The 14,569-nt window shown below is 39.2% G+C and overlaps 1 protein-coding gene across 2 annotated transcripts in view; it reads left to right on the plus strand.

The window, feature by feature from the left end:
* The window catches only part of glra3 (glycine receptor, alpha 3), a 96,989-nt gene extending 83,869 nt beyond the window's left edge, over window positions 1–13,120 (plus strand). The window contains exons 8-10 of one of the 2 annotated variants that reach the window (XM_035144796.2): window positions 2,900–3,055; window positions 4,816–4,944; window positions 7,731–13,120. In XM_035144796.2, the coding sequence (XP_035000687.1) occupies window positions 2,900–3,055; window positions 4,816–4,944; window positions 7,731–8,060 (615 nt within the window). In that variant the 3' untranslated portion in view covers window positions 8,061–13,120. The remainder of the gene's footprint in view (window positions 1–2,899; window positions 3,056–4,815; window positions 4,945–7,730) is intronic. The other variant, XM_035144797.2, reaches the window with a different exon arrangement.
* Window positions 13,121–14,569: the final 1,449 nt, after the last annotated feature.

Genomic DNA, 14,569 nt, shown 5'->3' on the forward strand with positions numbered 1-14,569 from the left:
TCCGTGTTGCCCAGCGACAGCCCCAAAACATCACTGCTCTAGAGGAGATCTGCATGGAGGAATGGGCCAAAATACCAGCAACAGTGTGTGAAAAGCTTGTGAAGACTTACAGAAAACGTTTGACCTCTGTCATTGCCAACAAAGGGTATATAACAAAGTATTGAGATGAACTTTTGTTATTGACCAAATACTTATTTTCCACCATAATTTGCAAATAAATTCTTTAAAAATCCTACAATATGATTTCCTGGATTTTTTTTTTCTCATTTTGTCTCTCATAGTTGAGGTATACCTATGATGAAAATTACAGGCCTCTCTCATCTTTTTAAGTGGGAGAACTTGCACAATTGGTGGCTGACTAAATACTTTTTTGCCCCACTGTAGGTATCTGGCCTTGCTTGTCTGTCTTGAAGATGTTTCACCTCTCATACACCATATACCTGTACATTTCATATATATTACAAACACCATATACCTGTACACGTCAAAACCAGCAACACACCACTGCAAAAGCTTGTCCACCCTAAGAGCAAAATACCCAGACACAAACAGAACAACGTGGTTTATACAGTCCAATGCAACAAGGATTGCTCAGACCTACAGGTGCATCTCAATAAATTAGAATATCATGGAAAAGTTCGTTTATTTCGATAATTAAATTCAAAAAGTGAAACTCATATATTATATAGATTCATTACACACAGAGTGAAATATTTCAAGCGTTTACTTCTTTTAATTTTGATGATTATGGCTTACAGCTAATGAAAACCCAAAATTCAGTATCTCAGAAAATTAGAATATTGTGAAAAAGTTCAATATTGTAGACTCACGATGTCCCACTCTAATCAGCTAATTAACTCAAAACACCTGCAAAGGTTTCCTGAGCCTTTAAATGGTCTCTAAGGCTGCTTCAGTAGGCTACACAATCATGGGGAAGACTGCTGACTTGACAGTTGTCCAGAAGACAGTCACTGACACCCTCCACAAGGAGGGTAAGCCACAAAAGGTCATTGCTAAAGACGCTGGCTGTTCACAGAGTGCTGCATCCAAGCATATTCATAGAAAGTTGAGTGGAAGGAAAAAGTGTGGTAGAAAAAGGTGCACAAGCAACAGGGATAACCGCAACCGCAGTGGACTGAGGCTGGATTCAGTGCATCAAGAGCCAGCAGACGTATCCAGGACATGGGCTACAACTGTCGCATTCCTCGTGTCAAGCCACTCCTGAACCAGAGACAACGTTAGAAGCGTGTTACCTGGGCTAAGGAGAAAAAGGACTGGACTGTTGCTCAGTGGTCCAAAGACCTCTTTTCAGATGAAAGTAAATTTTGCATTTCATTTGGAAATCAAGGTCCCAGAGTCTGGAGGAAGAGTGGAGAGGCACAGAATCCAAGTTGCTTGAAGTCCAGTGTGAAGTTTCCACAGTCAGTGATGATTTGGGGAGCCATGTCATCTGCTGGTGTTTGTCCACTGTGTTTTATCAAGTCCAAAGTCAACGCAGCCGTCTACCAGGAAATTTTAGAGCACTTCATGCTTCCTTCCGCTGACGAGGTTTATGGAGATGCTGATTTCATTTTCCAGCAGGACTTGGCACCTGTCCACACTGCCAAAAGTACCAATACCTGGTTTAATGACCATGGTATCACTGTGCTTGATTGGCCAGCAAACTCGCCTGACCTGAACCCCATAGAGAATCTATGGGGTATTGTCAAGAGGAAGTGAGAGACACCAGACCCAACAATGCAGACGAGCTGAAGGCCGCTATCAAAGCAACCTGGGCTTCCATAACACCTCAGCAGTGCCACAGGCTGATCGCCTCCATGCCACGCCGCATTGATGCAGTAATTCATGCAAAAGGAGCCCTGACCAAGTATTGAGTGCATATATAAATGCACATACTGTTCATTAGGCTGACATTTCTGTATTAAAAATCCTTTGTTTTATTGGTCTTATGTAATATTCAAATTTTCTGAGATACTGAATTTGGGGTTTTCATTAGCTGTAAGCCATAATCATCAAAATTAAAAGAAATAAACACTTGAAATATTTCACTCTGTGTGTAATGAATCTATATAATGTATGAGTTTCACTTTTTGAATTGAAATATCGAAATAAATGGACTTTTCCATGATATTCTAATTCATTGAGATGCACCTGTATATCATGGGGGAAACAAAACAATCATCACACAAACTGATGGCACAGCTTCGGAGAGAGAGTTCTTCAGACCAGGACTCAGCAGTTAACTTACACCTCAAGTAGAATGGGATGGTCATGTTCATATTTTGTGAACCATCACTGGTTCACAAAACCAACCACACCCCAACTCCTGTAACTCTAATGACTCATACAATAGCCAGGTGGGTCTACGAATTACAGGTATCCACAGCCATTCACACCTTGACTCAGAGGACCCTGATGACCCACTAACTGGTGAGGGTTTTAACAACCTGCCTGTTTAACATACCAACTTGCAACACAGGTGCAGACCCAAAGAGGTTAAATACCTGAATCCTCCCCTTGTTCAGTTGGAAATGAAGAAGCCTTTTTGATGAGAGGAGAAACATTTTCAAGTAACACAAGCAAGTCCAGATATACTTGTACACTTGTAAAACTTCTGAAGATACCATGACCTGAATGACTGAGAATCTTTTGTCTCTGTATATTTCCCTTGTTGATGGTATGTTTCTCTTTTTGTTTCCCTTTTTACTTTGTCCTTTAGCACAGGCCTTTGCTTAGTTTAGACTGTGTTTAAATGTGAAACTAAATAGATTTACTTACTTTCTGTGTCTTTTCATACTCTCCTTTAATGTGCAGGAGCACCAAGTTTACAAAATCCTCTTAAAGACTGAATGTTCACAAATTCATTTTACTAAATGAAGCAATGTATATGTGTTTGCAGGTTTCTTATGTGAAGGCCATAGACATCTGGATGGCGGTGTGTCTGCTGTTTGTGTTCTCTGCACTGTTGGAGTACGCTGCTGTTAACTTTGTGTCAAGGCAACATAAGGAGCTGCTGCGATTTAGACGGCATCATAAAAGAGAAGAAAAGAGCAAGGTAAAGAACAATCCTACATCACAATCAACACTGCACTCCAGTGTGGACAACCAGAAAGTAGTTGAACCTTTACATGCTACTTTCACATACAGACCGTTGTGAGGAATTCTCTCAACTCCTCAAGGCTGCCACCTTGTGGTGACATGTTGTGATACTGTTGCAGTGCAGTGCAGTGCTCCTCAGAGGAATAGATGATTAAGGGTGGGTGAAGAAAAAAATCCTGGTCAACAGAGTGGTTCTAGTCTTTTTAGTCTTCTAGGCCACTGAAAGCATTTTATACTCAAAGCGCCATTTACATTTCCATTCATGCTGCACTAAATCTGGTTCTGTAAGTTTCTCAAGGACCCACTTTACCACTTGAGCCACAGCCATCCAAATATAATGATATTAACAATAGTTGATAACAACACCATGTCTGGTGTGTCAGTAGAGATACATTGTCAATGCGTGTGCATGTTTGAGACATAAGAGAAACCACATCTCACCTATCGTTTTTCAGATATGACCTCCAGAGGAAGTCCAGAGAATTGGGTTTGAACTTTATGCAGAGGTTGCCTTTCACACATGAACAATGCAGCAGGAGTTTCTATGCTCAGACACGTTCACAACAACACAAAAATGTCTGGAGCTTTCAGGTGAGGGGTAGTGCAGCAGGCAGAGCCAGAATGTAACATATTATTTCTGCTGTGGCGATCGCGTGTTTGTTTACAGCATATTGACACCGGCGTTGGCTCTTATCACCAAAAACTTGACATCTTTGTTGATGTCTTCTACATGTATGGCATCGCTTTTTTATTCGGAGATATCTGTTTTCTATTTGTTTGTGTTTTTCATTTCTTGCATCTGTTGTGTGTTAGAAACATCATCAACACTGCTCTATCACATTGGCTCCTCCAGACTTTCTGCAGACATTATACTAGCCGGAGAAGGTCCACAAAAAGAGGCTCTCACTTGGACATTTGAATTAAAAAATACAGCGCCTCTGGAGAAAGGATCAGAGGATGTCTAAAGCAGCTCTACCACTTCTGCTACTACCTATTGCACGATACAGCATGGCTGCAACTGCATCCCACTGTGTGGTCTTGTGACTTCTTGGTCCTATAATATGTGACTTACCTGACAGAAGGCCATCCAAGTCTGTTGTCAGTGCATGATTTGGGTGTCTGTGGATTGGGAAAGGATCATCTCAGCATTCAGTCAACTCACTAACAAAAATAGCAAAAGCTTTCAAATTTATAAGGAGTAAGAAACTGATAGTATCAATGTTGAAAAATATAGGAAAAAATAAGAAAACATTACCTTTGTTAATCAGTATACAGTATGTTCTGGCTGTATCTCTTAACTTTAAATGGTTGTTAAAATTTATAGCAAGGTAAAATATCTGTGAAAAATACCACATTTGCAGGTAAAAATGGTCTGTATTTATATTGCGCTATTCTAGTGTTGATGACCACTCAAAGCGCTTTACAGTTTCGTGTGTCATTCACTCACCCATATATGAGCAGCACTTTTTAAGAATAATTCGGGGTTCAATGTCTGTTATTCATGGTAGGTTTTAAACTATGAATAAATAGTAGGAAAAAAAACAGCGGCGCTGACAACGCCAGCCGCATGATATGACATCAGACCCTCCTCAACAGAAAGTAACTGATCGTATTTCCAGCTAAATCTCTAACACGTGTTGACTGAATCAGTGGGTGTATACCATTTGTTTTTTGTTCTTTTGGTCTGTGTCTGGTGTGCATGCTGTCGACTGGCAGAACAGTGGAGGTGCAGTTGATCCCGTGGTGCTAGCTGATTCCCTCCGCTATGTTAACAATGACAACGGCCTCAAACCATCCGACCCTCTGTATGGATCTATGAGCAATATCTACACCAGCAACCACAGGGTAATTGCATACTACCTGCTCTGCTACACTTGTAACAAAGTCAAGATTCAGAGTTTGTGGGTTAAAGATAAACTGGAACAAACTGTCAGAGTAAACCAGCTTTGGTACGCACTGCACAGTGAATAGACTGGCATGGAGACTATATCCCCAAGCAACATTATGAAACACAAGTGTCAAGAATATATAACAATGGGTTTTCATTATTATTATTGAAACTTACTCTGTTCTTTCAACAAAGCAGTTTTTTTCCCCACAAAAATGGATTCCTGAAGAAGCCTTGAATTAGTTCTACCCACTGATTCAATGCTTTTAATAACACTGGTGATAGTTCACATCATAGCTCAAAGCATTAAATGAAATAGCTTTCCAAATGATTAACATTCAGGATTTTGTTTTTCATTTTATCCAAGTGGCCTTTAAAAAAATAATGATCTGGAACAAAATTTTCTACATTTTTATGATTTCTGTTCTCATCTAAGCTTCTTTCTTAAACATCGTGACCCAGAGGTTGGAAGTTATTGTCACAGTTAATATTGATTCCCCAAACTAACATTACAAGCAAGATTGTATATTCACAAAAATGTGCTATTGAGCAGTCTCTTCGAGTAACCATTGAAAGATTTGAGTAAGCTTAGGAAATGTTCTAAAATGGCCACTTCAGCCCATTAAATCATTTTAATTTGCACATTATGCATTGTGAAATTATGACACAATAAATGGGCATCTTGAAATTTCTGTTTAACCACAAAGTTTAATACAAACATGTTAGCATAGGGAAGATGCAAGCTTGCATGAGTATTTCATCTTATCTGAAACTAAATGAAATCACAAAAGCACAAATTATAACACACAGTGCCAGTATTCAGACCCTTTCAATTCATGCACACTTAATTGTGATTTACTTTCGGACAGAAAACAAAAAACATAATTCCTTATGGCAATATAATTAGGAAGCACCATATACATTTCCATTGTTACGCAGATTAAATCAAGCTGTACTTATCAATGTAGGACATTAAGGCCTGGATGACCCATAACTTTTAACTTCCAAATTCAGACAAAACTGAAGTAATTTCCATACTCTTGTTAAGGGTTATGGACAGAGGATGTCGCACCTTGTTAATCTTTATGAGACTAATTGTAGTGCCCTAAACACCTCAGAGAAACATTGTCTGACCAGATGGTCATTAGGATTCCCCCCCAGCTCTACTGTGAGGAACCTTGGAATTATTGTTGACCAGGACACGTCGTTTGACCCAGACATAAAAGTCTCTAGAGAGGAGAGAGAGACCAGGAACAGTTATGTAACCATCATGTTTCAGCTTTGACAGACTAGTTGTTATAATGAAAACAATATGAATGATAATTATAGATCTAAATATGTTTTAATGTAGTGACAGTTATTATTAATATTATTAATAATAATAATAATAATAATTGTTGTTGTTGTCTGAATCCTGCAGGTCTGGACTCAGATACCTGCAGAGAGACAGGGGGATCACTTTGCTCGCTAAATACAGGCTCACTTGTATCTTGATTAGAATAGGAGGTAGAGCATTCAGTTACCAGGCTCCTCTCCTGTGGAACCAGCTCCCACACTGGGTTTGGAAAACACACACCATCTCTACATTTATAGTCATTTAGATTTAAGACATTCTTCTTTGATTCATCTTATAGCTATGGTTGAATCAGGTGAGCCCTGTACCATCCCAGTTAATTTAATCCCAATAATTTTCCAGACTATAGAGTACAGAGACGAGTCTGTTGATGCCATCAGATGCTGTGTCAGTGTCTTGTGTCTCTCATTAGCAATAAGAAGGCATAGATTTATAATCTGAGAGCCCAGGTGCCACCAGAAGGCACTATTTACAACAATCATCCCACAATCTGAGGTAAACCACAGATCTGTCTAACAGCAGGTGTAATCACAATTAGTCATAGTAAGATAGTTTTAGTTCCCCAGGTCAAGTACAACAACCTCAATGCTGTAATAGCTCTAAGACAAGTCTCTGACTCCATTCAAGTTGTCCAGCCAAAGCCTAGACATAAACCCAACAGAACATTTCTGGAGAGACCTGAAAATGGTAGTTCAGGCACTTACTATCCAGTCAGATGGATCTTGAGGCAACAATGGGATAAACTGCCCAAATCCAGGTGTGTGAAGCTTGGAGAGATTAACCCAACACGACTCAAAGTGGTAACTGGAGCTAAAGGACCTTCTACAAAGTTCTGAATTAAGGGGTTAAATACTTTTGCAAATGAGAGATTTCAGTTCTTTATTTTTGACAAATCTGCAATGTCCAAGTGCTAAAAACAGGTCAACTGGACTTGGTTTCTTGAAGCCTCTCGGATGAGAAGTAAAATGTCTTCAAGAAACTCAACCAAGCCAAGTTGACCTCTTTTTAGCACTTGGATGTACCATGACCTGGATGACTAAGAATCTCCATAGATAAATCTGCAATGGTTTCTTAAACATCTTTACACTTCAGATTTACATATACAACATCAAGCATGCAAAACGTTAAGGGGGTCTGAATACTTGAAACCACTGCATACTGTAGACCTATATTTAAAATTCTATAGTGATCTCAATTATGTACAAATATGAAATTAGAGTGATATTCAATTCTTTCCAAGCCATCAATTCCATTTGGTTTAAGTACAATAATTTTAACTTTATTTTATGCCTTGCTCAAGGGCCCAAGAGTGGCATAGCCAGTCAGTGAAGAAAATACATGTGCAATCTTATCTGACCTGTGACCCTCCCCCTCCTCATTCTCCAACAGGAAGGGGAAGTACATGAGAGCATGCCAACCTCCAAAACTGCTGCGACCTCAACTCCCAGCAACAGCAAGGATTTAAAGGCTAGCACCAACAATTCTGTTACTGTTCTGAGCACCCAAGGAGCCACAGCAAAGACAACCCAGAATCCACCAGGAGTGGCAGCGTGTGGAGGGGGTAAAAGCACTGAAGAGATGAGGAAATTATTTATTGACCGAGCCAAAAAGATTGACACTGTGTCGAGGGCCGGTTTCCCTCTGGCCTTTCTCTTTTTCAACATATTCTATTGGGTCCTTTACAAGATACTTCGACATGAAGATGTACATAAACAGTAGGTCCAGCAAGAGCGTAGATTATTTATATACAGTACGTGCACTCACATGTCTTTGTACTGCTAATAATATGAGGACTTCCCTTTTAATATCCTCATCCTTTAATCCCAAACTTCCCCTGACCTTGAGAACCATTCTGGAAGACCTCACGTTGCAAATGTCTTGTGTCTAAAGGCGTAAAACTCACAATGTTCAGAAACCCAAAAGTATCCAAAAGTATGAAGTAAGTTGGCAAGATTAGTTTAAAAAATAATGTATAGAGCAGGATTCTGACAGTATAGAATATCTGAATGTTACAGTGTCTGAAAACAAAGTTCAGTCTTTGTGGACAGTTTCTGACTTTCAAGAACCCTTTAGTAGAATGATTGAACATATCCAGCATGGATAAGTATATTGCCTATCATAGATGCACTATGAGTTAATTAAATTAGATATGTAATAAGTAATGTTCCACAATAAAGTGATGTGGCTCAGCTCACTCACAAATTGTTACATTAAATGTTCAGTTTGTGAAAAATAAGAAACTGATATAGGCACAAACTATCTGTACTAACATGTCTGCACACATTTAAGAAATGGTTCATAACACAAGGTGACAAAATGATTATAAGCAGTCTGATGTGTCATATTATCTAACCTACCCAAGTGGGGGAAGTCAGTCAGCTTTGCATGTGCCAAAGCAGGGTGGGTGATGACCCATGTCTGTGTGGTGACTAAGACATAAATGGATAGAGTTTAAATGCTATGCTACCTGGATGGTCAGCATCAGATATTTGTTTTTTCTAACACATTTTGACTAGAGGGCAGAAATATTTTAAGAAGGCTCCAAACAGAAAAATGACAGCAAAAAGCCTTGAGTCCAGCCTTTATTTCACCAACAGTAAGTGAATCTCTGTTTCACAGGCAAAATGCATTTAAACAGATTAATGAGGTAATCTACAGCCATCATAAACCCATGTCAATATCAACAATTCTCAGGATTAAGTTTGGTAAAGACAGCATGTGATGAATAAAAGCACCACAAATATAAATATTTTGTCAGTTTGTAGTTGAGCTGATGATCTTCTACGCTAAATTCACCCAAATCTGCCTCTTGGCTTGTGCTGTAACAACAGGGCCAAATGTTCCTCTTGACATCTGTCAAGAAATTGAGCCAATAGCCAATTGGGGGTGGGCGATCTTCCGTAGAAATGATGATAAACGATCTGAATTGATATTAAGTTCCCTGCTACGATGATCATCCCATTTGGGTGAACCGTCAAAGATGTTTCATGACTTCAAGCGCTACCTGAGCCTTAGCTTGTGGGGGAATGTATACTGCCAGAGTTTTTGTCATTGTGAATTCCCTTGGAAGAAAAAACGTTCTGCACCTTACCGTGAGGAGCTCTAGGTTCAGGCAGCAGTGTTTGTAAACACCAGCACCAGCTGTTGTTGACGGTAAGACACACACCTCCTCCTCTGATCTTCCCGGAGTCCCTCATTTGGTCCTTCTCTGTAAACAGAACAGCCGGCTACTTTGATCGCCACGTCTGGGATGTTTTTGTTCAACCAGAGGCCTGTACTATGAAGCAGGATTTGCGGTTATCAGGGTAACATCAGGTTTAGTTCATAATTGGCGGTTCTACGAAGCTCGTTCACTTCGTATTAGGGTGGACTGTTAGAGGGTCTCTGAGGAATACAAGGCTCTTCAGAGACCAAGAAAATAATTTTACATACTCCAATGAGAATCTATATCTTTCATAAAGATTCTCATCAGAGGGAATACTAAACCATTGTAAGCTGCTGGAGCTGAACATAACCAACCCGACATGTAGGAGAAATGTGCTCATAGTACCACAGACTGTCTGCATAGCTCTACGTTTCTTTACTTGTGGGAGTTACTTATATTGATGTACTGGATGTGTTAGTGGCGGTGAACTTAACCAAACATACATTGTTTTATACTTCCCTTATCATTCCCTCTAAGGACAGTACGCACTGCGCAACAGTGTAGTGTAATTTGCGTGAGAGCTGACTGCGCAAGTGGGTTGGGTTGACTTACCAAGTTGATAACCAGCTTTGTGTGACCACTTAGTCTGATTGTTATTATTAGGTTAAGTTCACCTCAAACAGACTCTGGTGAGTTGGTCTGTACGGTTAGCCTTAAGCCTATCGTGTAGCCTGGCTTGCTTCCCCCGCTTCAGTTTCCTCTCCCTCCACCACCTGTGTCGTTTCATGGTGGTATTGTAATGCCAGTGGTCTCTGGGACACATAGGATCTCTGGGGGGCTAAAAGAAATGTTGAAACTGAAATAGACTTTTCTGCCCTGACTGCTGTAAATTGTTGTTTCTAACTTTGCGAGTCACAGAAATTGAGAATAATTTACTGAAAAAAGAATGTTCTCCCTGATTGTCTCATTTGCTGTTGGTCAAAAGAGGCAGCAATATTAAAATTAGACTGTTTCAAAACCAGTTAAAAACTCCTTGTAGCAACTTTAAATGAGTCTGAATACACTGTGGAAGTACTACAGTGTATGGAGGACAAAGAGGTTGCTACTGCCAAGAGTGAAGCGGCACCAGGCGGTGAAGACAAAGGTGCAGAGCTTCTTTGTACTGGGGGAAGCAGTGGTGCTACTGGGGAAAAAGTGAACTGATGCTAACAGAAGAGGAATTTCTACCTTCACCATGAGTAACACTACACAAAAGCTTCGAAAGAGGAGACATAGTTCAGGATACCGAAAAGAAACAGAAGAAAACAAGCAAAGCCAATGGGAGAATTAGACGACGTTGCATAGAGTAAAAGCAACAGTGCTTTGTTACTTACACAGCGACGTACATGTTTTTATATTCCCATTCAAGACTAGCTTAGCACATATACTACTTGTGTATTTGTATTTGTTACCCTGCGGTACTAAGAGTTTAGCCTAAAGTTTCTAGCTCTGATCGGCTCTTTGTTGTTTGAGCAGTGGTGAAAGTAAGCTGGTAATCAGTACCACTAAATACTTTAGTGCCACAAATATTAACCACATTACGACACAACACATAGCTTAGCTTCTGAATTGCTCCAGTGTTAGTGCATACCTGTGCACTAACACTGGTTAGTGCTCAGTGCATACCTGTGCTATTGATTATTAATCAGTGTTGAAGTGAACTCAACTGCCTGTTCTGTACGTACTCCGTTTGAAATGGAGATGAGGGTTATTAGCTGCCATGAGCCATTGCCCATTGAGATACTTTACTAGAAACCTATGATGGCTCACTTGTTTCCTTTTCCACTTCTTTAACTTGGGAACAATGTACTTCAAAACCATTCTGATCATCACCATGATAATCGCCATGTATTTCATCACAGTTCTTCATTGTATCGAGACTATCTCTCCACCCCAACAAAGTGTCTGTAATGTGGGGCTTTTCAATACGTTTTGAGATTTACAATACTGACAGGGACCAAGAATAGCCTGGGAAAACGGGAAGCAACACTGAACTAGAGAAGAGGTGAAAAAGACTCCTAAGATATGTGCTGTAGTATTTGACTGATGCCACGACTCCGGTGGTACTTTCCAATCTGAGGTGTATCACACATATTTTTCCTGACTCAAGCAATTTAGTAATTTAGGTATGAAACTTGTTTTTTTGTCTCTGAAAACTTTAATACTGTTGTTTAGTAAAGACCTTGTGGACTAAAATATGGTTAAAAACAATGCAACACCACATTATCCTTCAGAATTCTTGCTGTGCAGCAGGAAAAAATGCATTACACTCCTGAATTGTTTCTCTTGTCATTAGTTGTAATTATGCAGTAAAAGAAAAATGTAACAGCATGCGTTGTGAGTCAGTTTTTACTGCATGTAACTGAAATGTGCAAAACCCAGGTTTGGTCATGTAAGAGAATGAAGTCCCATTCAAAGACATTAAGGCCCAATCCCATTTCACCCCTTGGTCCTGGTCCTACCCCTACCCCGTGTTTTCGAAGGTTATCTTGCCCCTTGAAACGGAGTCACAAGGGGTAGTGGTTGAAATCTTCCCCTACGAATTGGGACAGCCATCCAAGAAGCTGTTACATCATCAGTAGTCGTCCCGTAAACCTGACACGTCATCAGTAGTCGATGCGAAATTACGGGATTATCATGCCATGAAAGATCGCTAGCATGCTAACGCTAGTATGCTAACGCTACAATAGCGCAATCTTTTTTTTTAAGGTTGTTGTAAAAAAAGTTAATACATTGAAATTATATTAAAGCCATGTTTCTTGTAGTAGCCCAAACTGGACAAACTAAACACCTTTTCAGTTTTTATGACAATTGAAGGCTACCACAGGTTCTATTTCATGCTTGGAGGTGGAAGGTGAGGGGTGTTCAGCTGCAACATGCAACTTCATCACTAGATGTCACTAAATTCTACACACTGAACCTTTAATATTTTTATACTTAATATACCTTTCTTTGCTGTTTTCAAAAATAAATTTAATTCTGGTGATTACGTTATGTGCTGATTGGCTCATTAGTAAGTGTTGCAACTTTTCACCCAAAAAGTATCCTCAAGTATTGGAGCCATGGGTTTGCATCACTAGATTTCCAATGAAGTTTTCCCTACATAATAATCCTTTAAACAGTTTACCTTCTTTTATCTGAGCCATGAGTTTCATGAATTTTAAAACTGCTGTGTTTACTTTGTTTTTATTATTACATTGTGCTTCAAATGTGGTTAAAGTGTGCTGATTTGTGGAGAATATTTGGTCAACTTGCGTACTTACACTGTCATGAAAACTCTGAATTAAGCTGACTACAGTCAGTGTATGTCATGGTTGGAATATATTGTGTAATTGGACGATTTTTGTATCTCAGATCTTTTGTTTCAATATTCTGTGATAAACACGTTTTTTAACAAACCGTTACATTACTCACTTCCTTGTCGTAAGTTCTCCCTTTCAGTTAAGTGTCACATAACTGAGAAAACACAACAGTGCTGAGTATTTATTTAGTAATGATTGATTGATTGATTGATATTTAGACTGTATGCTGACTATCACTATTTTTGTGTGAAAAAAGATTTAATGTTGATTAAATTAAATTCTATTGGATTGAACTTTAACATTTGGCAGTCACTTATTAATATAAACGTGTCCTGTTTTTTCTTGTATCTCAGTAAATGGTCTGCATTGTCAAATTCTGCATATATCTCCTCAAAGTCCACTAGCTGTACAATCTGTGTCTGAGTTGGAAAAAATTTGATTCAAATACACATCACTGCTACTATATTTGGGAAAGAAACACTGAACACTGCAACACTATTAGAGCAAGAAGGTATAAATATTTGTGTACAGAATGGGGGGTCTCTGAACCGGAAACAGCAATTTCCATAGGAACAGTATATGTTAACAGTACACTAATACACTTTCTTGGAGCGATTTTTAATAAAACATGACATCTGCCGCTACATTTCAAATCCACAATCATTTTAGCACTCCAAATGCTCAGTGGTGAAGCACCACAGACTGCAGTTAACCCAAAGAAGAAAAAAAAAGTACGAACATTGGTAAGCCATTTCAATGACAGAGAGATCACCAGGAGTTGCCTCTGGACTGCGCTGCGGTTCATAGCGACCACAAACCAGTACAAAATGTCCAACGAGCAGGCAACACTCAGTCACGAACACCGGGGGTGCAGCAGTAATGGTACATCGGTGTCTGACTTTCTGCTTCTCTCAATTTGAGCTTCTTCCTTATTGTACTGAACAGTGATGTTTTTTCCCTGGGACATGAAGTGTTACCCTGTCAACATGACATGTTTGGAACCTTTTTTAGGAACATTTTAAGAGCATTTATGTGCATTAAAATAATTCGTATGGAAACATAAAAAGCCAGCGATCTCAGCAAATAGAGAACCTCGACGAACGTTCTCTGAAGGTTCCAAGGTTATATTTTGCAACCTTTAGAGATCATGGGAACATTGCAGTGAGGTATGTTTTGAAACAGTTTAGAGCTGTGCCTTTGATACCAATCCAATTTTCGAGTCTGTGTAAAAGAATCTCATGATCTACTGTGATGCTTTTTTGTTATCTGGGCTCACCCTAAGTTCAATTATTACTCTCACCAGTGCTGTTTCAGTGCTGTGTCCCTCTCAAACCAGACTGAAATCGATCATATATATGGTTCATATGTAGGAACTTGTCCAACCTTTCCAGAATTTTACTTAGGAGAGGCAGGTTGAAAGTGGGTCTGTAGATGCTCAGCATAAAGGAATTATGTTTTTTTTTAAGAAGTTGCTTGACCAGTGCATCTGGAAAGATACCTGTTTCTAGTGAGCAATTTACAATGTCTAAAAGATTAAGAATAAAACAGTCAAAACTTCTTTAGACATTTTTTATCAGGATTGCATCCAGTGAGTAAAAAAAGTATTCAAAGTTTTCTGGGATGAGGTTGGGTTATTCGTTGTTTCTATGTTGTTTTCTGAAAGTTATATTTATAAAATTGTTGAATGTTAAATATTGTAGTTGATAGTAGCATATAGCATATGCCCTGTATTTTGCAACACT

Source organism: Hippoglossus stenolepis, chromosome 2, assembly GCF_022539355.2.
Source record: "Hippoglossus stenolepis isolate QCI-W04-F060 chromosome 2, HSTE1.2, whole genome shotgun sequence".
In the NCBI taxonomy this organism is placed as follows: Eukaryota; Metazoa; Chordata; class Actinopteri; order Pleuronectiformes; family Pleuronectidae; genus Hippoglossus; species Hippoglossus stenolepis.